At 37.3% G+C, this 26,555-nt stretch overlaps 1 protein-coding gene across 1 annotated transcript in view; it reads right to left on the bottom strand.

The window, feature by feature from the left end:
* The window catches only part of MYT1L (myelin transcription factor 1 like), a 297,370-nt gene that overhangs the window by 246 nt on the left and 270,569 nt on the right, over positions 1-26,555 (bottom strand). Inside the window, 6 exon segments of the mRNA XM_030447142.1 lie at positions 218-361; positions 4,155-4,258; positions 6,000-6,091; positions 17,651-17,872; positions 19,138-19,221; positions 24,822-24,884. Coding sequence (XP_030303002.1) covers positions 218-361; positions 4,155-4,258; positions 6,000-6,091; positions 17,651-17,872; positions 19,138-19,221; positions 24,822-24,884 — 709 coding nt within the window.

The following is a 26,555-nucleotide window of genomic DNA, read 5'->3' on the forward strand; positions in this document are numbered from 1 at the left end:
TACTTAAATTGCCTATTTAGTTCTTACTTAATGTTACAGGATACACTGGAACAGGCCCTCCATGTCTTTGTTAGCAGTTAAATGTATCGTTATGGTTTCAGTGTTGTTACCACAAATATCCAACTGGTTGATGAAACATAAACATAAAAAAGACATCTATTGTATGAAGTGAACTGAAGATCGCCAAATTCCTTAACTTGTGCTCTCAATCACTTACCATATGTGGCAGCTGGATATTAGCTAGACTATGAATTAAAGACTGGCTTAAATTGGCCAATTCATGAAGAAGAGACTCATTTTGCTGTTCGATTACTTTGTTCTCCTCTTCTATCGTCTTCAGGTTGCTCTCCATTGTGGTAATCTAAAATGGACAAATTGATGTACAATGTAATCTAAGGCAAGCTTCTATAAAGCATTCACTTTTTGAAGAGAGAGATTACAGAAACACCAGGGAAAGGAGAAAATGTCTGTTCATTCACATTTGAAAAGATTTTGCTTGTGTCTGCAGTTCCTACAATTGTTAAGGTTTTCTTACTTCTACTGTGATTCATGTTGTATGTGACTTCAGCAGATTATCTTTGTGATATTGGAAATAATGAGTGAACTTGGATTTGATTCTACTTCTTCAGAGCTTTTCTTCTTGAGTTGAGCAGCTTTAAGAAGGACCTTAATTCTGCAAGTTACCCATGTCATTAAATATTCCTGCTCCTAGGATCTTGCTGTAGGGACAGTCTGCTGCAAGCCATGCATTTCTTATATTTTCTGATAGATAGGTAAATTGACAGGTAAATAGATATAGAGACAAGTTTGACATGCCCAGCTCCTTGTTGCCGGTGTCTAGTGCTTTGTAAATATAATTTGATTCTATAAAAATTCACAGGGTTGCTTTTAAAAGATGAAGAATTGCAAGTTATTGCAAAGTTTAGAAAATATTCTAATGGTAGAGTGACTTGCAGATATGAGGGAACTGAAGAAAATTTATGTATAGAAAGAAGAGTTGGTCTCTGGGGCATGACTAAATATACAGGTGAAGACAACTGGGAGTATCCTCTGCCTGTGTTCTCAGGTGACAAGAAATAAGTTAGCTCTGACCATCCTTGAGCCAAAAAACATTACTGAGAGGCAACTTACCCAAGCTTCTGCAGAGCTCTGTGCTAAAGAAGCTGCAAGGATTTCATATGAGCACTGGCTTATGTCCAGCTCAGTGAGAGCACAAGCAGACCTGTCTACACCTTCCTCTGTAGACCTGTCCTTACTGTCCACATTGGTTGACAACTGTTAACATCTATTACAAAGTGTACAGTGTGCTTTTGTGTGTGTGTATGTTAAAATGTGCGCTGACAAGAAGGCAAAAAAAGATGTCAGGGAAGTGGAAAAAATGGCAAAGGTTTTTAATTCTCAAAATGAGCTGTATCTATTTCTTCATTGGCACAGACAGTGAACTGTGAAAAGAATTGATACAATTTAAATGCCAGTGTGAAGACTGGGGGGGTTGTGTGGCAGAAGCAAGAAGGGGAAAAGTTTCTTAAGTGAGTATTAAGCTGATCATGGGTGAGTATGTTTTAGGAAATTGGTGGCATAATCAGGTCTTTAGATGTCTTAAGTTTTATTCTGGACATAAAGTTTCATTCTTCTTATGGAAATACAGCTCATTGGTTGGCAGAAATAACTTTTACAAGTGATATGGCTACATGAAACAATCTTCAAGTATCTCTAACTTGTACTACAGGTTTTTATATAGCATTTAATCCAAGCTGTCAGTGTTGCCAGAGCATGGTTTCGTTAATAAATTAATACTGAGGTATTTCCATGATGTATTATAGTAGGCAGATTATTTTCTTCATCTTTGAAACTAGAAACTTGTCTTCTTATGTTTTACTTTCAGCTTGTTTATACGGGAAACTAATGCTGTATGCAAATACAAAACATCTTTTGTAGGTTCTTGTTAGAGTCATGCTCCAATATTTGCCCTTAACCCTGTTTTTTTTTTCTTTATGACAGACTAATGTGAAGAATCTGATGTCAATGAAGGCCCTGTTACATATGAAATATTCTACTCCTGACTCACATGAACTTAAGTTGCAGCTCACATTTTGTAGATTTTCTAGCTGGTGTAGCACTGCTACTTAAGTAAATTTTCTTTTGCCATGGGAGATGATGACTATCTGCAAATACAGTGGCAGCTGATCAGCATATCTTGCAATTCCATTTAGTAAGTATCTTAAGACAACTGGCATGCTTAACTATTGCATTCACTTGCTTAATGGCTAAACTTTCCCTCCCAGATTTTACCCTAAAACTAAAGAATGTTGACTTGTAAATATTCTAAACCCAGGATCTCGTTTCTTGCATGATTTTTCGTTTGCCCTCTCAACTTGATGTGTTTCTGCCCCTCTCATATTTTGAATCTGTATGTTAAATTTGGGCAAAATTATTAAAAGATCTTAGATTAAAGATACTTTCTTCCAAGTCTTATGAAGAAGAGCAGATGAGTAAAGGAGAGTCCTATGAATGCTCCAACTAAGAAAAAGGCTGCAGCATGACTTCTCACCTAATTAAATATAGAAGATTTTACATGGAAGGGAAGTATCTTTTTTATAAAAAGCTTTCTCTGGTACTTGCAATCATATGGGATCTGTAAATCTGTGTCAAACAAGAGTATTGCTACGTCTGATGTTCACAGAACTTCCACTATTTTCCCATTGTGTTCCTTGCCTGTGATAGGCTTTGGTTTTTGGTTTTTTGTTTTCTTTTTTAGTTCATGTGGTTAGAAATAAAATTAGAACTGCAGAGAGTCAGTGACAACTGGAGCATTTACCTAGTGTACACATAAAAGCAAAAGTGTTCCACATTTTTTTAAATCTTAGCTAAATCAGTCTGCATGTCAACAGCACCCTCAATATTTTACCAAGTAAAATTAAAAAACAGGCAGATTGGAAGGTGTCCAATTCAAAAGTTAGGACCAAATTCCTCCAGCATAAATACATATCTAATTTTCCTGCCATTAATTCTTCTTCTTTCTTCTTCACAGCTTTTGCCCTTGTTACACTAGAGTCATACTTGATCATATAAAAAAACAGTGTAAAAGAGATGTCAAATCCCCTAAAAGCTTAATAATGACAACAGAACCCTGAATACAAGCATAAGAAGTGAGGCTTCAATATCAATTTGGCCGAGGTTTACAAGTCAGAGGAAAACCAAACAGATCCTGACTTCTCTTTAGGAGTACACAAGGAAAGGAGAAGGAATGGCATATGGCACTCTTTTCCCCAAGTAGCAGACAAAGAAGAACAAGGAATGGTTTCCATCAAGATCAATCAGATTAGTATGGCTCCGGAACTAAATGCTGCTAAAAGGTGAGAACTGTGGTAAATTTTACTCTTGGCCTCTGAGTTCAAATTATGTGAAGAAAAAAGTACCAGAAGCACCAGAAGAACACTGGAAAATGTGATGTAAAAAATTCAATAAATTTCCTTCCTTAGCCTTCTATATCCTGTTTTAGGACTGGTGAAAGATGAGTATTTAAATAATAGTGTAATGTTAGTTCTTCTGGTTTTGGTTTTTTGTTTGTTTGTGGGCTTTTTTTGTTTGGGGTTTTTTTTTGCTTTGTTTTCTTGGTTTTTTGTGGTTTTTTTTTTAAACAGATTTATGATGTGAATCCTAAAAGGAATTAAGCTGGATCTGTGCAACCACTTTTGCTGCCAAGAGCTGTAGTTAGTGTGACTACAATATGAAGTGACGTGTAACAGGTGTTCATTTCCCTCTCTGTAACACAGACCTGGCAAAAGCAAAAGCCGTGCTGTTCATCTGGAGTACCTCACCTTGTAACAAGTTAATAACCATGAAGTCACCCAATATTTTACCTGCTATTAGAAAGGCATAGCCTTATCAAGGGGAAATACAAAGCTGACAACAAGAGTCCATGCTTTTGCCTTTGTTTTAAAGAATAAATTTGGCTAGCCTTTTTTTGAAATGCTGGTAACTGATGTGGAGGTTACATAATGGATATTATTTTATGATTTTATAAATGGGAGATAATAGATAGAAATCTTAATATGTAAGAAACATAAAAAGGGAACTATATATTCCCTATATTTCTTTAAATCAGTCATGTAGAAAAAGCAGCTGAATTTAGGGCTTCATAAAACTGTTACCTGAGTTCTGAGTTTAATCATATCAGCTTCCATCTGGGAGTTGGATTCATTTAGTTCTTTGATTTCTTCATCTAACTGTTTAATTTCTTCATCATTTTCTATACCTGTGTGATATAAAAATAAAAAGGATGTTAAGATAATTAAGCTTTAAATCAGAGTTCAGTGGATTATTTCCATATTTGAAAATAAATTTATTCACATAATAGTCTTAAACTAAAAACAAAAAAGGGAAGCATTCTTCAAATTCTTCTTTTGAACTTAAACCAAAGTATTTTCTACTACTTTTACAGATTGCAGTAATTTTCCAGTGAAAGTGCTGAAAAAGCCTAAATCAGCAAGACACACCTTTTTCTTTATATGTACTGATTGAACTTTTATTATAAGAAATGCACCTGCAGCAACAAATTCTGCTCCACTGCCATATGTAACTTATTTGAAAGACCCCATCCACTTATGGATCTTCTGGAGGAAACGAAACATGCTAATCTCTTCATATTACAGCCCGGTCAAAATACTTGATAACTAATTCAAAAGATATTTTTTTACCATCACAATGAAATAATATTGATGCTCTGGAATATATTGTGATTCTGCTACTGCTAGTAATAGTTTCATGGTTCAGAAGGGTGTTAATAAATAATGATATATAGAATAATGTGCAAAATTGAGGTGATTTCTGAGTGGTATGGCATAAACATATAAAGAACAAAAACTTAAATGTACCTGCATCTTTAAGGATTTATACAGGAATACACTGTAAAGTTTTTATTTACTTTACATATCCTTTATTTATTTACATATCCTTTTAATTACTACAACAAAGCATAAAACAGCCCCAAGGAGAGGTAGATCTGTTTTCTCTCAAGTCTCCCTGAGCCAGAGGAACAGCTGTTCCCACTGTCTTTTTCCTACTCGAGTGCAAATCTCACATACCTCTTCCCTCAAGGATACTGTCTGCTTCCCTAAGTACCCAAAATGTCCATTTACCAATCCTTAAGGCTTTCTTCCTGGGTATGGTAGATGCAATTTTCAGTACTAACCAGTTAGTAGAGGAAATTACATCTATATCTTCCACTCCCTGTACCTAGCTATTGAACAAAGACAATTGAGACTTTCTCCAGCTGTGCTGGAAATATGGGTTTCAATGGCAGTGTGCTGACAAAGCATTTTCTAGAAATGTTTCATGTCTCTCAAGCAGAGTCAACACCAAAAGTTAGGAAGGCAGTATTTTTAGGCATGCACATTCACAGGCTAGGAAACTACATACATTTTTCCATTAAAACACCCAGTATAGACTTTTGTGCATTAGTTCTTTGAACAGAAGCACCTACATTTTGCTTTAACTGCACTTCAGTTATAAGGTACTATCCTGACTTTCATCCAAGGCACTTTCATCATCTTCCCTGCAACTCAAGGTTCACAGGAGGGACTACAGATTATTGGACATGAACTGGCAGAAGGCCATCTATGTTTGCCAAAGGTTACAGAGCCACAGCTCCAAATGAATTCAAAAGAGCTCATAAGGACTTGACACTGTTAATATTTTTCTCTTCTGAATCCTGAAATAATGTAAGACCAACTACCCATTTTGATGAATGAGATGTGAACCAGGAAAGTAAAATGGTATATTCTGCTCTGAAATATTTTAGTGTTTTAGATTTATGTAGAAATAACTCAGGCCATTTTGACCACTCCACTGCTGGCTCAGATTTCTACAGCATAAAAGCCAGCTACTACTGACAGTGAATTCACGATATATGCAAAGAAGCTTTACACTTCTCAGAAAAAAGCCAATTGAGAATAACAATTAAGTAATATTTAAAAAGGAAATGATTAAAAATTTACCATTACTGGCCCGCTGCTTTATTGTTAGCATTTGTTCTCCAGACAGTTTTGCTTTCTTCATTGCTGAAGTAGCTCTGGGGCATCCCGATAAACTGTGAACAGTAATGGATTTGTTAATTTTGATCTGTAATACAATCCTGTAATAAAAACAGTATCAGAAACCAGGTTTATCTTCATGGCCTGGCACTGAAAGAGTGTGTTAGTCTGAAAAAAAAGTACTTACCAGCAGTGATTTCATGGTTTTATTCTTTCTTCCAAATTCTGTTTGTACAAACAGCTAATATATGTGAGATATATCTTGTAAACTGCAAGCCTGAGAACAACATTCCAATTTTCCAAAGATGCAATGCTTTTATTAGAGAGTTTTATTTTAAAAGCTGTTACTGTATGAATAGTCCATTTTGAATATAAAAGTCCCTGCTCTGAACTTCCATGCTTTTTAATTCATACGTTCCAAGCAGGGAATTGAATGTGGAGAGAAGGAGACAAGAGCTAACTCTAACATCCAAAATTAACTCTTACAAACTATGCTTTTCTTTGTGAATATCACCAACTAAGTTGGCTAAATTGCCCTTTTCTAAATTATGTCTTTAAAAGGCAGTAACCATGTGTTGGCTTGTTGTTGAAGTCCAAGAAGTCATTTCCATAAAAATTATGTTGCTTGAAGAGAGATATATGTATCTTTTAGAATGTATAGTTTTTACAGTTATGGATGTATTTCTTTTCTCTCATGTTGTCTAATTATTAAGCTTTTTAATTATACTGTACAAACCACCATGATAACAAATATAGTTCTAGCAGGTTTTATAGTACAAATAAAAAAAAATCATCAGATAGTGCTCACTATTTTATAAATAACTGTATACATCAAACTACCAAATTTTCACTTCTTTAATGTAGTTTCACTATCACAGATTAGAGAAATTATGCATTCAATCTAATTTAACAATTGAAAGCTATAGTTTTATTCTCAGCAGTCATTAGCAGTGAAAATACAATTACTGAACAACACCTTATTGCTTCAACATTTAAAGTTTCATAGCCATTGAAACTAGATAATGTCACATACTTCTTATTGCATAGTCAAACATTTCCTCTTCAGAACAAAAAAAAACTTCTTAATTGTACAAATCAAACAGAGCTAATACCCAACTAATCTCCCTGTAACATGGAACAAGCATCTGAAGAATGTTATACCTTCATTTAAAATCATTTATTAAATCAAACATTCAACTTCCTACTAAATACATTCCTGTAATTTAAATATAATGTTTAATTATTGAAAATGTTTCTCCCAAATTCCTGGACCACTATTATCAAGTGCAGCCATCCAATAACTGAAACTTCCCAGAAAAATGTCTTAAAAATAAATCCTTTCCTCAGCAAAAGACTCAGTGTTCAGTATTTTTTATAGCCCTGTTGCAGAGAAGACAAATAAAACAATATAGTAGTACCAAGAAACAGCATGAGCTATTAGCTTTTGACTGTAGACTTGTTGGTAGGATACCAAATTATTGTTCCAAGTTCTACTACAGACTCACTGTGCAACTGCAAATTATCCTCTTGAAGTGTCAAAGAGACCTGAACAAAGAGGATTCATATTGATATATTTATCCTATTAACTTCTGAAAAAATTAGCCAGGTTAAACTGTAGTAGAGCTCAATCATTCAATCCTCTGATTTAGTTAACTTAGTATCTGCTTCACTGAAATTATAAGTACCCAGCTCAGGGTGAGCTAATCCATTTACAGTACAATATTCAATGAATGAACAGATAGATTTGCCAGTGGAGACCTGCAGAGGAAGCAGATGGCATTTTCCTCTGTGGTATAATTTGGTAGCTCTAGGAGTTTTGCATGCAATCTGAAATTGCACAAAGCCACAGGAAGGGTAGGATCCTCTGTTCATTTTTGGCCACTCCTATGGACAGACACTTAACAGTTGTTACTAAGCACCTGGAGTGTGGGCACCCTGGTTTGTAGAGCAGGAAAATGTAGTGTAAATATGGGATGTTGTACCTGGGCCTCCAGGCGTGGCCATGATTTGGAGAATACAGAACTCTAGTAGAGAGGTAACTTTTCATACAAATTGAGATAATATCTGCAGGGTTAGGCAGTTCTGGAAATTTGGTATAAATAAATGTAGACTGAAAATAAGATGGGATTTCAGCACCAAAGTTTGGATGTGTGCACACTGAACTTCGGAGTAGATTTCCAATACCTGTGAACATATTTGCCCTTGTTTCATTATGCCTCTGCACTTCCATGTGCACAGTTCTAGCATCCAGGTTTCATGCTGGTTTGATTTGGGTCTCAATGCTGTATTTATGCCCTGTTTGAAGGTTAACGGTTTGAGCCGTTCCCAGTCTCACTGGGAGATCAATTCAAGCTTTTTTTTTTTAACTTTACACCTCTATGATGTTCAGCTTTTGTACAACAGCCCACTTCTGATACAATGAAGACTGGGAATTTCTGACATTATAACACATAACTGATATTGGAAATGTGCTTTTGTTGGGCGTGGGTGCTAAATCCAGAGCTGCACAGCTGGGACCTCCTCATGCAGCTTTGCTTTGCAGGGCATGGCACTGCAGTCTACAGGACTGCAGGACTGATGGGTAGAATTGGTAACTGGATTTTATGACATGCAAGTTAGGCTTGCATGTATCAGACTTCTTTTTACAGGAAGACTTTATAAATGTAGGCATGCAGAGTAAAATTCTAGTAGCTCTATAAATTCTAGTAAACAAGCTTCCTCTATATGGACAGCTTACTCTATCTGCCCAGGAGAGTAGTGACTGACCAAATCATCTAAAAGGTATGCAGAAAGAATATATGCACTAATCAGGATAAAGAGTATATGGTGATTGCATCTGTTAGAGTTGAACACACCATGAAGAATGAATTTTCTTTCGTGTTTAGGACTGTGGTTACATTACCTAGGTCTAGCCATATATTCAATGGATTTGAAAATGAGGTGAAATTGATCCCAAAATAAAAGGAATATTAACGCAGGAAAAGTTTGAAAGAGACATCAAGCTAGTGTTTAGTGCACATTTGCCAAGGAACTTGGTTTAAAACCAAATAAATGTGGGCTCAAATCCTGAAGTGCCCAAAGAATGTTATTGCATTACCTTCAGGGATGCAAACAACAGAGGATGTCAGAGTGTAGGATCATTGATCAAGTGGAGCAATTTTCTGGGTGACTGATCTCAGCTATCTGGGTTCCAGCTGTGCTCTGTTAAATACGGGGTTTTTTGCCTCAGCAGACATCTGCAGTCTGGTCCCTATTGAAGTTAAATGAATTGTACTTGGCCTGTCAAGTGAGGAAAACATTTTCCAAGCAGAGAAGTAGGGATGTGGAGGAGACAAAGGTCAAATAAAATGCAACTTTGATTTTGGTGTGTGAAGAGCCAAAGTTTACAGAGAAATAAATAATAGGACATAAAGAATCCAGAGCCTCAACCTGGAGTACCCAGAAAGCATCCTGAGGGCTAACCTTATAAACACTGTAAGATGTTTATAGATAACTATCAGAGTGATTTTTCAAGAAGTTAGCAAAATGAAACCTTTTTCCTGTTTATTAGAAACATTGTCCACAGACTAGAGACAGGAATATATCACATTCAAGGGACCTCTTTTAGCTAGAGACAGATCCAAAAGAAGCCCCAGTTGTAAATCCTTTTGAAATTCATGGAAATACAGATCACAGTGAAAAGTACTGTTTTATTTTATTAATGGATGAAACATTACTTTTATGACTAAACTGCTGAGCTTTTTGGTAATGTTTGAAGTTAAAGTTAAGAGATCAAACTCAGTGATCAAAGTGACCCTTTCCTTGGTTTAATATTAAATCTATGAAACATTCATTTTTTTTATGTTGAAGGGTATCAGATTTAGTAATTTCCTTATTCTCCCGAGTAAATTCTGCTACACACCTTATGGGATGAAATAGTCTCTGCATAAGGCCAGCAGGTATAAAAGGAGCCCTTCCTGGCCCAGCACTCATTTTTATTTACATTCAAGGGGAACTGGCTTTTCTCCAGCTTCTCATTCAGCTGTGAAGTAAGGGGAGACCAGGAGAGAGGTTTTGTAAACAAGGTGGTTTTGTTTGCATAGATATTTCTGTGGTGCACGGAAGAATCTCTCCTCCCCACTAGGTGCACAACACCAACTACATCTGTGCTGTATTGGAAGAAACAATCTGTTCAGCTCAATTTCAGAATTCTTTTTAAAAGATAATTGCAATTAATGTGGCCTTTTTTAGGCTATTTTCTGACTAAAGCTTGGATGGGTTTTTGCAGGTTTTTTTGAGCATTCACAAGTGACACATGAATGTCTGTGATGAACTTTCACTTAAATTTTCAATCAGGAGTGAAATTAAGTTGAAAAGACTAAAAGCTTGATGTAATGCATAAAATGGCAGCTCTTAATCCAAGCTGCTTTCCAAATCTGCAGAGGGAAGTAGCTGACATTTTATTTTGGAAAAGTAAATCTTTGCATTGGTTCCAAAACTAAGAAAATTTAAAACAATACCCAAGTGGTCATAAAAGAAATATAACCATTGCGATTAAAAAACTTGTAACCTTTTCAGTATTATTTTAATGATATCTGCTCATCATTTTAGGAAGACTTCTGGGAAAGTTCTACCTTTTTTATTTTGGAAGGAGGAGTAAAACAGCTTCACTGGTCAGTGAAGCAGCAAATAGAGAACTAAGTCAAGTGAATGACCACGATAACCACAATCTGAGAGGTCATTTACTTTTCATTTGAGTTTTAAAAGGTAGAATAGTGCTATAGCTTAATTACACCTACTCCTCATAAGAAAAAGAATTTAAAAAATGTATTTAGTAAGAAAAACAAAGATAGAATTTATGCAGAACTATAAACATGGCAAAGCTGAGAGTAAAAGGACCTGAGAGCAGACTCAATTGGAAAGGAATCCCCTTGAGGCATAAGTATAAAACAGAAAAGTTATTCATTTCCATTTGTTAAAAAAAAAAACAAAAAAACCCCCCAAAAAACCCCAGAATAATATAGAGACACTTGAACTTTAAAAGCACTGCCAAAGCTGCCCTTCATCTGGGCACAATAGTCTCGTGGTAAATTTACATCATATTTTGTTAATTGAAGTTGCTTAGTCAGCAAAGAGGCTCTGTGGGTGGGCTTTTCAGATGTGCTAATGAGCTTTGACCTGTATCATCCCTGAACAGGGAAAGGGTTTTCGCTCTTGCCTAGTGACAGTTCTTCATTTATTCTCTGGTGAGTGAAGAAGTGCTACAGCAGATTACATGATTTACAAGTGGCCCTAGCACTAGATTATGGGGTGCACTTAATGGGACCCCACTGATTGGCCCTGGAGCTGAGGGTTGTCTCCTGCAAAGTTTATCAGCCTCTCTTCTGTCCTGTGACCACACACAACAGGACAGATGTCTTATAGACCAGTGGATCTGCTGTATCTACCAGTCAAACAGGGCATGTGTAGTGAAGACAACATGATGAGACTTCTCTGTGTATCTTTAGCTACATACCTCTACTCAGTGCTCCTGGACAGCTAAAAATTTAATGTGATCTCTTTAATGACCATGCCCAGTTCACCCTAGGCACTTAAAATGAAGCACTGTTTCTCTAGGCACTAGTAGAGACAGCAGACAGAAAAAAGGTACTTCAAGAGAAAAATTCGTCCCACATGAAATCTAAAAACCCATCTAGTTATCTCTGGGGTTTTTTATGGGGTATGTCTGGAATGAGGACAAACAGGCTTATAACCAGAGAGCTTCTGCTAAGTGCCTGAAATCAAGGAGATGTCACATTGTAAGTACCTGTACAAATTCCTGTCTGCTGTCATTTGTCAGCTCTGCTAAGCAAAATGATTTTTCTTTAAATTGTGTGGTCTGCTTTTTCCAATATGAATTTCATATTATTTTCTCCTTGACTTTGCCAAGGTAAGTAAATCTCTTAAATCCTTTTAGATTAGCTCCCTGTTAGGTGCTTTCCAGTTTAATAGACTGGACATCTGATAAAAATGCTACTCCAGCCTTCTTGCAGCTCATAATGAATAAAGAGCTGGCAGAACTACCCACAGTCAAAGGGCCTAACTCTTTCAACAGCCAGGCTCTGCATTTACTCACTTCTGACTTTTGCCAGATTTTAACTGATTTGATTGAAATCTTCAGTGGTAGTTGTCTGGCAAGGGTAATTTTTTTTTCTATATTCCATTTCTCAGAATATAATTGTATACTGTTTCTTTCTCCATATACCTTATTTTGTTCATAATGAGTGGGGAAAAAAAGCCCGAGTAAATCATTTGGACATGCTCTGCAGATTTGAGTTAGTGTTTGGCTGCCAGACACTCTGTGCAATTTTTTGTGTCTGACACCTGGGAGCACCTTCTCTGCCATCTGAGCCCCATTCAGGGCTGCAGGGCTCAGAGCAGAGGCTGCTTGCTGGAGGCAGCACTGCTGAGACCACCTGTCTGGTTCTGACTCCGCTGAGGAGAAGCCACCTGAGCGCCTGTGACCTCAGATGCTGAGGACTGGAGAAGAGCAGAAGGAAGAGGGAAGGCCAAAGAGAAGCCATGGTGACAGAGAAAGGAAGAAGGCCAGCACACATTCAGTAGGAAAGGAGGAGGATGGCAAGAGGAAGGTGCTGAAAAGTTGTTTTAAAAGACACTTTTCCTTTGACCTTATGGGGCAAAACCAAAATTCTTTAATTAAAAAAATTCTTTGTACTCCAGGATCCACCTCACACATTTTAGTTTAATTTTTTTCTCTGTTATGTTTGTTATTACATTTAATTGCCATGTTTCGCTCCCTGCCTTCTTAGGAATGTCAGAATGCTTCCATGTCTGTCATATTTCAATAATGTCACCATGATGACCTTTACAATTGTCATTTACAGTTACTAAATACAGTGAGTTTGGTTAGTTCTGTACTCTTAACATTGTGTGAGGTTTTTCCTGGTGAATTGCAACACAGAGTTTGTAGGGAAAAAAAATAAGAGGGAAACAGCAAAATAAATCAGTGGAATGAAAAGGAAAGACAGATTAAAACAAACAAACATGCTAAACAACTTTTCAAAACCTACCCGGGAAAAAGCAAACCAGTGAAAACTAAGAGTGAACTAATGTTGACCTATCTGTGGCACTCACTGTGTCAACTCACTGTAGCAACAAACAAAACCAAGGACAAGAGCTGACTTGACAAGAGGCCTGGCTAGGAATAGATGCAGTGAAATAATTTAGTGAGTTCAACATTAAAAGCTTCTTACAAATCTGAAATTTGACAATATTTGTGTTTCATAAATAGATAAATGGAAGAAAAAGAAATTTTTATCTCTGAAAAGGTTCCACCAGTTCCACCATTTTCTACATTATCTTAAACATAGCATAGGAACACCATTCAAAAGTACCTTTTAGCCTTTGGTTCCCTACAGATATAATTGCTGGACAGAAATTCCTCACAAGCATGGTTTTTTTTCAGAAGTTTAAAGCACCCTTAGAATTCATCTGGCAGCTTGGATTATTTGTGTTTAATGGATGCTCAATTATTTTTTGTTGTGGTTACACAAGGTATTTTATCATGACATATCTCACTTTTGCACTGTGGTTCACAGCACCAAGCTACAGTATTAAAATGTACCTTCTGATGTCTTTAATTTGCATGAATCCATAGTGAACATTGCTTTGTAACTACATACATGTAACTACATATATATATTAAGCTTCTAAGCTTTCTTCTTTTCCTTTATCTTGTTTTAGAATTCATGTTTTATTTCAAGTAAGTTACCTAGCCTGCTGAAAAGCCCACACCTGATAGGAACCAATTATGTCCATCTAAATTCTGAGTGCTTTCATTTCTCCATGAACTGAAAGGAGTTAGTATTTCAGACAATTTAGAATAATGCAAGTCCTGCTGTCTTATCTACAGGCCTCATACAAGGCTGCATCAACAAAAATGCCATTTCAGGTCCAAGAGTCTGCAGTACTAATTTTGTTCAAATAAAAGAGGTTGCCAGATTACATAAAAAATATAAAATCAGAATAATCTGAGGCCTTCTTATACCCTTTTGTAACCATTCAACCCATTTCTGAAATACTCACTAAACTAAAGGTAAACACTTTTGTGCTCTTAAATGCTGAAGCTGAGAAATTCTGATGCTAAGAGAGGATATGACTGCAGGCAAAGATTGAAAGCTCTGCAATAGTTTATGAGCAAATTTGAAGGCACTAGCACATGTTTGGAGATGCAAAGCATCTGGATTATAAAGCTACTGCCCCTCTGACACCCTGCATCTGAACACCCACTCCAGCTAAACCCTGGGGTTAGCTGCTTTTTTTGGACACAAGCTCAAGATGCAGCCCTGAGCACCAAGAGGTTTGTCTGTAGGAGGCTCTTGCAGAACTTCCCTTGAAGTTGACGACTTTTTGTACAGGCTTTTTGTACAGTATCTATTTCTAGCAAAGGATCTGCACAAGAAAATCTACATTTCCATCCTTCTTTCCTTATGTGTCATCTACTTTATGTTTTATGTGTTGGGAGCTCAGAATGCTTCTCTGCATCTGTGGGAGTGCTGGCATTTGCCTCCTAATAAAGCAGCTGCTGAGGGCAGCTCCTGTCTTGAGTTTTATCTTTTTATTTTTTCACCCTTTCCTAATCTTCCTGTTCCCAGGTTTAGCAATGCAGCTGTGCCCCTCAGAGCCATGACCAACCTAGAATTTTTTTAGGAAACAAAACAGGCAGTGCTCCTTCATTCACCTCAGGATGTGCATGTGAAGTGATGGCTGAACTGAGTGCAGCGCTATCATCTTGCTGCAGGCTTTCTGACAGCCTTACCCTTAACCAGGCTTTCCTCTGCATAAAATGGATAGCCCTGGATATGTAAACCTTGTCTATAACCTCCTCACAAGTTTCACATATGTTCCTTCAGAAAGGAAAAGACACTGGATGATGTCTCTTACCTCCCTCCAGTACGTTCAGGTATTTTGCAAGCAAGGACATATCCTTGCTGCTCAAATACAAATCCCATTCTATGAGCCTGTTTACAAATCTTCGAGTCCCACTGTCCCTAGTGAGGATACTCCAGTCCTCAGGTATACTAAAGAAAAATTCCCTCTCTCCACATTGTTATTTCTATTTGGCATTAGATTGTAAATGGATAAAATACTTATAATTTGATAATTTCTTCTACATTATGGCTCTGATAGCATATGGTTTTGTACTGGTTTTGGTTGGGATAGATTTAATTTTTCTCATAGTACCTGCTATGGGCCTGTGCTTTGGATTTGTGACCAAACCAGTGTTGGTAATACAGGGATGTTTTAATTATTGCAGAGCAGTGCCTACAGAGTCAAGGCCTTTTCTGCTTCTCACACTGCCCCCATCAGGCTGGCGGTGGGCAAGAAGATGGAAGGGGAAACAGGTGGGACAGCTGACCTCAATTGGCCAAAGGGAGATCCCAGAGGTACAACCCTGGGCTCAGCAATGGAATCTGGCAGAAGAAAATGGAAAGGAGGACATTCAGAATAATGGTGTTTTTTTTCAAGATAACTCTCATGCTCAAAGGAGCCCTGCTTTCCTGAAGATGACTGACCACCTCCCTGCTCATGGGAAGCAGTGAATGAATTCCTTGTTTTGCTTTGCTTATGTGGGCAGATTTTGCTTTCCTTAGTAAACTGCCTTTGTCCTAACTCATGAATTTTCTCTCTTTTACCCCTTAGATTCTCTACTTCATCCTGATGGGAGAGAAGGAGCATCCGTGAGGGTTGAGCTCCATGCTGGGGCCGAATCACAGCATTTTCCATCCTAAAGGGGATTTAAAAGCTCCATTTCTGTATTTGAAATAAGTGATCACTGATTTAAATAGAAGTGGGCAGGAGATGGGAGAAAGAGAATTGGTTTGGATCTGAAAAGACACTTCTGAATTTAATTTCCACTGAAGTCAGCACAAGCACATCTCTCCTTTGCCAAGGAGCAGGGCTGCTAAATTCAAGTGTATTCTGAGAAAGTCCCCAAATAGTCATTGTATTAGAAATGATGCCATCCAAAAGAAGCTTTTTAAATAAAATATGAGTATGTAAGGGCCTGTTCAGGAACCAAACTGGAAAGCTACAGTATAATAACCAATTTACATTTCATTATAACTATTTCATATAACTGATTCCATGCTTACACACCTTCCAATTCACATGCATATTGCTGATAGGTCACCTAATTTCACACTGGCCTCTCCTGCTAGCACAGACTCCTTTTTGAAGTATTTCACTCTTAATCCTATGCTTCAAATCCCTTGTGATAACCCTCTATTGCCCTTCTTTCCTATGCAAAACTCCTTGACAAAATAAACCTATGCATATGAATTTCTGCCAACAGACACAGCTAATGTTAAATAAACAGAAAACCTTTTGGGGGCCTTTGTTCACAGGGTAAGATTAATGTTTACTGAATCTTGTGGCTTTTTCAATTGAAGAAGTACTTCTACTTCACAAGCATATATATACAAATATACATATATTTAAATTCCACATAAAATCAGTTGGAGAAGGTTTTTACTAAGTCCTCATCTACCAGTGCTTGTGGATTATCTCATCGATATTGGTGGAATCAAACCATGTGTAGAAGGTGCAAAAACAGCTCTAAGAAATTTGCCTCAAAAACCTCAGAAGGGATATATATATATATGTTTTTAATTAATGCAACAATCAGAATAATTGTCACAATTTGATCTGCCATCCCAGTTTCCACAGTGTTATAGATATCTGGATAATAGCACAGTAACAGCTTTCTAAGAATGTCAGAATATCAGTGGCAGAACTGACTACACAGCACGATCAGTTGCTTTAGTTAACTAAAAGGTACAGAAGTTCAGCTGAGGTCTGCCAGGAGAAGAGTGACAAATTAGTCACATTGGCTTCAAATATCTGAAGTAATAGAGTTTTGTATTAGTGATTATATAATAAAAATCTGCTCTGGTATTACAGTCATCTTCAGGCAGAGATTCTCACCCCAAGCTGCAAGAACATCCTTGCTTCTTCATAAGCTAATATTTAAAATGACAGCAAGATTTATCCTTACATATTGGCTACTGTCTCTTGCTTAACATTTTTGCTAAGTTCACAAAAAATTTGGCTTTGTATTTCTCTTGTCAGATATTTATATTTCATTTGTTTTAATTAATCTTCTGTATTCTACTCTTATTGTTTTGAGTGAACATTTTCATTACTACATGATTAAAAGTATTTTTTTTTATGGAACTGGTTCCTAGAATTCTTTAGTTCCATTCTTTGATGTTCATGAACCAACACTGTGTACAACATCTTTGAAAATAAGAGGGATTCAGATGTATAATTTGTCCAGAGTCACTTGAAAAAGTAGTAGGAAATTTACAGCTATTGTCATGCACACTTTTCCCCCTAATGTTTTCTATGTATTACAGACTCAGATTCTGGTCTCTACCTACAAGAACTTTCGTTAAAAAAAAATCACGTGTCTTCGTTTCTGGTTATCTGCAAACATGTGGGAAGATTATTTTTCAAAGTTAAAATGAAATTCAGAAGGGATAGAGAAATGACATGAAAAAAAGCTATATTTCAAATCTTACTAATCTAATTTAAACAATAAGCATAAGTGAAGAATAGAAGCTAAAGTTACTCACCTACGATGAGTAAGAAAACTACCACTGACATGTCCTGAGCCATCACATCCTGGGGTTGGACATGACATTCCTTCCGTCTTCACTGACTTCCAGGAGAACTGTGAGCCATTTAGGTACCCATCCTTTTGCCTTTTGGCAGCTAGGGGACACCCTGACGCACTGCGATGGGATGCATATTTTCCAGTTATATGACCCTGACCATCACAACCAGGAACTGGACATCTGGATAGCAGATAGATGAGATAAACTTTATTGTCTTGACATCATATACCTGGTAGCCTCTACAACAAAGTCAAAATGAACCCAACATGAAAAGAAAAGAAAATCATGCCCTGTGGTTTTAAAAGGAGTCAAGATACCCTGTAGTGGGTAACATTAAAAGCATATAAAAAAATATGTTTACTGATAAACTGTAAGGAGGCTTGTAGACAAAGTCACAGCTGTTGATACTGTGCAATTACAACAGAAGGACAGAGATATATATTAAATTGCAGGTAAATTACGGTATATATCAGATTGGAATTGAAATGTTGGCTACTGAGCTCTGCTCAGCATGGAAATTGCCCATAAAAACTCAATAAGCATAAAATCCTACTTAGTATAATCCTTGGTACATTTTATTTATGTGTATAGAGTCTAAAGAAGACCTGTCTGAAGTCATGAAAATGTTAGATATAAACAGGTATAAAGTGATCATAGTGCCATATCAGAAACGCTGAGTATTTAACCACTCTATGAATAGGAGAGATTATAACAAACTATGCACTACAGCATAGGGAGATCAGTGAAGGCAGTTCTGTATTCATCTGGTGTCTTTCATTGCTTGGGAATTCACCCATACATTTGCCCTGTATACTTCTAAAAAGCAAATAAGCAGGGTTAGAAGGAGCAGGTCAGAAAATACAAAGTGAAATGTTTAAAGAAAATAATGGTTTGGGGTATAGTCCCACATAACACATGTCAAGATAAATCTGGTTACTTCACTGCCCTACATAAATTCTTCACCAAGGATACAATCCTGAAAGGTCTTAATAGTCACTACAACTGTTGAGTTCAGTGGCCACCAATATCAGGGCACCTTGTAAGAAGAAACCAAGACCTATAGGTAGGCATTTTTTCCTGTTGCAAACTACATATAGCCAGATTTTTTCAGCAATCTTCTATAAATACTCAATTCTGTATTCCCAGAACTACGTTGTTTAGCATGTATGGTTTTCCATGAACATGCAAACATGTTCAAGGGTTTTTTAGGCCATAAGGATCTTCACAAATTGTTTTTTTAATTTTATGTGAAAAAATTATAGAAGATTGTATCCTTCGCTACAATAAATCAGCACAAATCCTTGATTTGCATTTCACTCATAGAAATCAATGTGTCCATCTGCTTTTGGATAGCCATCACATAACACATAAGCCTAAATAAAAAGCTGAAGATATATATGACCTTGTAAAACACATGAGGGCCCTTAGACAACATTTGCTCTCACCTAATTGGCTCTTGGTCTTCTTTGTCTTCCTTGCTCTGTGCTATCCTGATTCCACTTTTCTTTGCTCGCGGACAGCCTGAAAGACTGAGTGAAAGAAAAACCGCTGAAATGCCATTTCTTATTCTTGGGGAGAGTTTTCAAGGGATGTGTTTTCTATCTGAAAAACTGTCAGAAGAGGTAATCCTGTCCAGTTTTCAAACTCAAAACTCAGGCAATTTAAATAAGGAGAGGTGATGCCTGCAGCCACGAGGGGGAATCCGTGTCCCTCGGTGGTCGAAGCTGGACAGGACTGTGGACACTGGGCAGACCACACACACAGGCAGTCCCTGAGGAGCAGGGAAAGCAGCTCTTAAACTCTCCAGCTGACTCAGAAGCAGCTGCAACAGCTTTAAAAGGAATAAAGGGCAGTGTTTCAGATCTGAGAGACATTACGATCTCTGTATGTCTAGGAGGGACAGAAGAATAGGCTTAAAAAGCAGAGGAGTCTTTGGACCTCATGGTAGGACTAACGATTTCTCTAGGGAGCACATTAGAAGCACAATAAAACCTTCTCAAATGTCATATAAGAATCCTGTAGAACAGCTGAATAAAAAACCCAGCAGATTTCAGAGCTGTACAATGCCTTTGTGAGAAAAAATTTAAATACTCAGAACTCACCCAGACAAAAAGATTTGGTAGAGACTAAGTTATGTAAAACATTACATTTAACTAGACACTGAGAATGTAGTTTGTAACTACACAAGATGAAAAAAGATCTGGAAATGGAAAAATCTACTCCAAGATTTTATAAGCTCATCTTTCCCATTGGACATGAAAACTTCATTATAGAAAACATATAGTATGCTTGACAATGACTTTAATAGATATCTGAAGATTTTTTTAAGTAGTTGCTATCTGAGGACACAGATATATGCAAAAATCATGCTTTGTCCTCTATTCAAATATCATTTCCATCTTAAAATATCAATATTAAAAAAGAAATCAGTAGAACCCAGCATTCAAAATCATTGAGATGAGAGACAAAGTAGTGTCACTAAAGAAAAATTGCCACAGAGAAAGAAACAAAAGCATAAGTTTTTGTTTCAGCAGAACAGAAGGTACTTCAGTGTTGTGCAGTAGGTCCTGCCTTCGGGAAAAAGAAACAGAAACAGTTGTAGCATAATTTTCAGTTATTTTGTCTTGTCAAGACCAGCAAGGACTGAGAGGAAAAGCAGAGAAAAGAGTGATGCAAGCATAGACAGAATTCAGTGTTGGTAAATGAAAAACAGATGGTGTAAAGTCATAAATAAGTCAGCTAAAGTAAGGGAAGAATGTTATCAGAAGATATTTGGACATAGAGAGGTGGCATGGCTACATCTACAGTTATAAACAGAAGGGACTTAGAACCTTGATCAAAGATCAGCAGGCTCACATTCATACAGCTAAACTGCCTGCTGATGTAAAGCATGACAGCCACATCCATATTGCTGAGCCCCAAATCATACCTGGAAATTAGGAGATTTTCAGTGGTTTGGGGAAAGGACCATGCCAGAAGACATTTTAAAATTTTGAGTTTAGGTATTTGTGTTCTGATGCTTAGGCCTATGCTCTCATCCCATTTAATTTTCTACTTTAAATGCAACTGATTTATTTAATTTTTAAAGTGAGCTGCTCTGTATTCATATTTACATGGTGCATATCAAGGTATCATAGTTCCCTGTGTAGAAACTAAGCCTCAGAAAGCCTGTGCCAATTAAAAATAGTTTTCTTTCAAAAGAGTGATACCATAATCTGTAAGAAAATAAAGGCAGGAGGAACAGAGTCTGAGGGATTTAGAATAAGAGGAAGCAGGTTCTGGGCAATGGGGCAGTTTGGGAACAGATTGGTTCATTGTCTCCCACATAACCTGAATTGTAGTGGAGGGGAGTTACAAGTATTCTTAGCTTACTGTCTAAGAATAATCAGATTTTGCAACAGAAAACTCAGTAGTTAATAGAAATGCCTCATAAAGCAATACTTTTTTTAGCAGGTGTACAGATGGTTGCAGATGATGACATTTTCATAGCAAAATCTGAATGAAGAATTTCTGCCTTCACTAATGATTTAATGTTTTCTACATATTAAAGCAAGCTAATTATCCCCTACTTACTGGTATTTGGTGCATTATCTTTTTGCAATAGATCATTCTATTCTGGCATTATGATTTATTAGAAAATTCTAAGACCTTTCTACTCCTCTAAACCGACATTTGCAATAGACAGCTTCTGAGGTTATGATTAATTCATTTTTCCTCTGACAGCAGATTCACCAAGAAAACACATGCCAAGGAGAAGCCTTTGTTTCTATTTTTTTTAATCTTATAATATCCCAAAGCTATTAAAAAGTAAACATATTATTTCATTTTTATATCAGTTCAATTCCTCATATATGAAGATAAAAGACAACAAAGGAAATCCAACACTGATGCATGCTGCTACAACTTCTTGCATACATTGAATGGGTGTGTGGAACTGCAGTTATGGCACAGTTGAATTTGCCTCCATGTGTGCTTGCTGTTAAGCAGCCATTTTAAACACAAATGATACCTAGATGTCTTGGCAGCCCGTTACGAGGGAAGTTTGTAATTTCTTTCCTTCTGAAACTGAAAGGGTTAGTAATGCAAAGAAAAATAGTTATTCAATTGCCAGCAGAGGTAAGTGCTAATTTTCAGTGTGTGAATTAGAACACTTTCTTGTGAACGTGCTCTGGGGTCTTTCACTCCTAGCATCTCCAGGTTTAGGCTACTGTTTTGCTACTCTTTGGAAGAGCATGCATTTTGCAGCCCCACCAGCTTAGAGAACAGCCTCAGCAGATACCATGACCTGAACAGTTAGGGACTGGCTCTGTGTAAATGTCACAGGTCTCCCGGGTATTAAGAAAAGAAGACATTACTCCTGCAGTGTCAGTTTCGCCATGCCTGTAGACAGTCAAAGATCTGTGGCAACGTGGTATTTCTAGAGGCTGAATGTGTTAAATCCCAGTGGGCTGGACAAATTCCAGTCAATTCAATTAGTTTTGCAGAATTACTTTTTATGTCTTTAAGCATACTGAGTATGCTGCAGAACTAAATTACAGCTTAGTCTAGCACCCACCTACAAAAATGCAAAAATGTAAGAATTTGAAGATGAAACTGGGTAACACCACCTAGATCATGGTCTGGTCCCACAGTGGCAGGGAGACAATGTCTAGGGAAAGGGTTTAAAATAGAAGCTGACATGCAGTAATTCTCCCCTGATAACCTTGCCAGCTTTTAGTTTTCTTGTGACACTTTGCCTTTTTCATATTCCCTGCCCTGTCTGTTTCTAGTTATATAGATGACAGCTTCCTGAAATAGCAAAACCATATTATAGAATCACAAAATCACAGAATGGTTTGGGTTTGAAGGGACCTTAAAGATTACCTAGTTCCAACCCTCCTGCATGGGCAGGGACACCTTCCACTAGATCAGGTTGCTCAAGGCTCCATCCAACCTGGCCTTGAATGCCTCCAGGGAGAGGGCAGCTACAACTTCCTTGGGCAACCTGTGCCAGTGTCTCACCACTCTCACAGGAGAGAATTTTTTACTAATATCTAACCTAAATCTCACCTCTTCAAGTTTCAAACCATTTTCCCTTGTCCTTTCACTACACACCTTTCTAAAAAGCCCTACCCCAAATTTCTTGTAGACCTCCTTTAGATATTGGAAGGTTCCCATAAGGTTACCTCAGAGCCTCCTCTTCTCCAAGCTGAACACCCCCAACCTCTTTAGCCTGCCTTCATAGAGGAGGTACTCCAGCCCTCTGATTATTTTAGTGGCTCTCCTCTGGTCATGTTTCAGAAGCTCCATGTTCTTCTTATGCTGGAAATTCCAGAACTGGACACAGTACTCCAGGTGGGTCTCACAAGGGCAGAGCAAAGGGGGAGAATCACCTCCCTCAACCGGCTGTCTGATTCTTCTGAGGCAGCCCAGGACTGGGTTGGCTTTCTGATGGCTCATGTTAAGTTTCTGGTCCGCCACTACCACCAAGTCTTTCTCTTCAGTGCTGTCTGCAACCCTTTCTCCTCTCAGCCTGTGTTCATGCATAGGATTGCCTTGACCCAGGTGCAGAACCTTGCACTTGGTCTTGTTGAACTTCATGCAGTTTGCATGAGTACACTTCTTAAGCCTGTCAAGGTGCCTCTGGATGGCATCCCTTCCCACTAACATGTTGATTTCACCACATATTTTGATGTCATCAGCAAATTTGCCAAGGGTGCATTTGATTCTGCTCTCCATGTTGCCAATAGACATGTTAAACAGCACTGGTCTGACTACTAACCCTTGAGGAACACCACTCATCACACCTCTCCATTTGGAAACTGAGCCACTGATCACAACTCGTCAGGTGCAACCGCCCAGCCAGTTCCTTATCATAGCGCTGGTAAAGGTGTGAGCTGGTAAGTCTACATATAGTTAAATGTATTTCTAAATTTGATCTTAAATCCCTTGCAAGTGTGATTTAATCTCCTACATCATGTAAGTGCTTTTAAAATGTTTGCACCTTCTTTATAATGTTATTTGTATTTTTGATATTTAACTGTTCTTTAGTTAAATTGTTATTGTGACCTTTCATTCTTACAGCATATAAAGATAGGGCACACACCCAATGTCTATGTTACTTAATGGTTTGACTTTGTTTGTCACTTTTACTTGGAATACATTTAAACTGGGAATTTGTGTACTGAGTAGTTATAGCCAATTATAAAACTACAGCGAGTTGGTGAAGTGAGCAAATATCCACACTCAACAGCATTACTTGGGAGTAAAGAGCCTTTTCTAAAAAAAAGGGAGATGGGCTACACTATTATTCATTGATTAAATAGTGGATAACTATTTACAAAATATGGTTCTTCTCTCTCCTGCTTTATAGTTCTCAAATATCTGCAGGGGAATTACTAATTACACAGCATTTGTAACTTTACCTCAACAGTGCTGCAACAGTAATTCATTTGGAGGTTACCAGTAATACCCTAATTTGTAAAGTAGACCTTTCTTTGGCCCTTGGTTAAGACCACAGCTATAGTTTAGGCAAAGTAACCATTTTCTCTTTCCATTCCTCTGACATAGTTATGTACAATTCATTGCTATTTAAAGAACAAGCCAAGCTTTATTTTGACATGTACTAGGAAGACTGGCGCATATTAGATAACAGAGGTAATTTTTTACTCTCCTTAAAGCTGGGAGGTAAAGAATGGGTCCAGTTTTTCCTTTCAAGAAATATGGAGGGAGTCTGGAAGAGACTGACAAAAACAATCAGGAAATATAATTTGTGTGTGGAAAAAAATGCAGGAATAGGATTTGAGTCTGTAAAAGATAAGATTGTGAGAAGAGTCAAGTAATTTAGATTATAAAGCAGCAGAAACTCATGAATATTGAATTGCTAACAGAGAAGGGCAAGAAAAACTGGATTCATTTTCTACGAAGATTTTGCTAGATATTAGCAAAAATCTTTCTACTTGTTTGGGTAATGAGCCATGCCGAAGCTGAGAACTGTTATTCATTTGTGATAACTAGCATGCATTAGAACAATCTATGTCTGTGTACATTTGATCGTACTTCAGTATTGGGAGAGAGAAGAGAGGTGTGTTGAGATCCCTTCTAGCCTTTCAGTTGTTTGATTTAAAGAACAAAACCCTCTCTTACATACCTTCGATGTGAAGCGTAATTTCCAGTAATATGCCCAGAGCCATCACACCCGGGGGTGGGACACCTAGAATAATAATGGAAAAGATATGGAGTGGTGTTACTGACAAGAAAGATATAACCTCCCATTAAAAAAAAAACATTAATTGATTCAGTCTTTGTTTTCACAGGTGCTGGCCTTGGGGACCTTCAGCCATTGCTAAACTCAAGCTTAATTCTGCACCAGTGACGTACTTTTGTCATTAATAAAAAATATTCTTTGCTACTCCTCACCTGCCCACTCAAATGCTTTCTCGGTATCTCTAGGACGAGCACTTTAGTGAAGATTTCCAGCATCAGCCTGACATCCCTGAACCAATAGAGTTGTGTAAGGTTGACAGCAAACTAAATGTCCCCATAGTGTGTTCTGAGGTATTTGCTAACACTACAACAAGCAGTTTTGTTTCCCACCAGGGCTATTGCTCTGATCACACTGCACACTTTCATGAGGCTGCACCATGGAGAGACCCCTTCACCTCCCCATGAAGCCAAGAAAATGCCTTAGGAAAAGGAAATGTGTAGACAAGGCAGTAATGCTGACCTTTTGCAGGGAAACGATAACCCACCCAGATGCTCCCAAACACCAAGCTACAGCACCCGACAGAGAAGCCACTGATACAGTCATAAGTGGATTTCTAATATCTGAACAACATTAAAGTCATCAAAGAAAATGGGTGTTTTTTCTACATTGCAGAGACGATTGTCATCACCACAGAATAAGCTAAATTACAATGCTAAGTAAAATCATTAGCTGGCATTTGAACTGCTACACTGAATTACAGAAAAGAAAAGGGAAGAATTAATTTATATTCATTTTACTGAAACAAGAATGCTAAATGAATTCCAAGAAGTCCCTTGTCTTGAGCCTGAGTTTTGAATTTTATCAATGCTTTAAAACCTATTTTGAAGAAAGCATTCAAAATTAAAAATGCATATGCACAAATTCAGATGTTGCATTCTAAAACATCAGAATTAGATAACATTGAATTCTTTCACTATTTTAGTTAACACAGTTTAGTTAACTTTGGCTTGCACCCTTTAGTTACGTGTGTGCTTTCCTCAAAGGTGGTCCATACTGGTAAACTTTTCTTTTGCAAATGTTTCTTGGGAGACTTGAAAAGTTCTTAAAATCAGGAATTAAGCAATCCAGAATTTAGTGCAATGGGGTTGTCACATTGCACTAAGCTGAATTTTAGTTGTTTAAATAGAGTAAATATTACCTATTTCTGAGGAGCTCAGAAGGGCCAGACTTCAAATATGATTAATACAGCCTCAAAAGAGATAAATTAAACTGAAATTTGTTGAATAGAGTTCTCATATTGTCTTCATCTGGACCAGTTCAGTTATTCTATAGAAAATGCTCAAGTATGACAGCACTTCAAAGTTGCATGCTGGTAAAACCTCTGGGGTTCAGTAAGTGACTGAAATTTCTCTTCTCTGTGTGATTTTGACAAAATGTCTAAACAACTTCCTATACTAGGTGTCTTCTGTGATCTACAATGCTGTTTTCTACTTCTATCAGAATAAACTGCATCACTGAAGCCTGACTGAAGCCTCAAAAGATGCTGAATCAAAAGATATCGGAATAAGAATTAATTAACGAATCCACTAAACTTTGACTATAAATGTCCATGGCATGTAAATTATTAAAGGATAACAAGGAGCCATGGGATAGCAGTTTGTCTGAAGTATTACAAGG

Source organism: Calypte anna, chromosome 3 (assembly GCF_003957555.1).
Source record: "Calypte anna isolate BGI_N300 chromosome 3, bCalAnn1_v1.p, whole genome shotgun sequence".
In the NCBI taxonomy this organism is placed as follows: domain Eukaryota; kingdom Metazoa; phylum Chordata; class Aves; order Apodiformes; family Trochilidae; genus Calypte; species Calypte anna.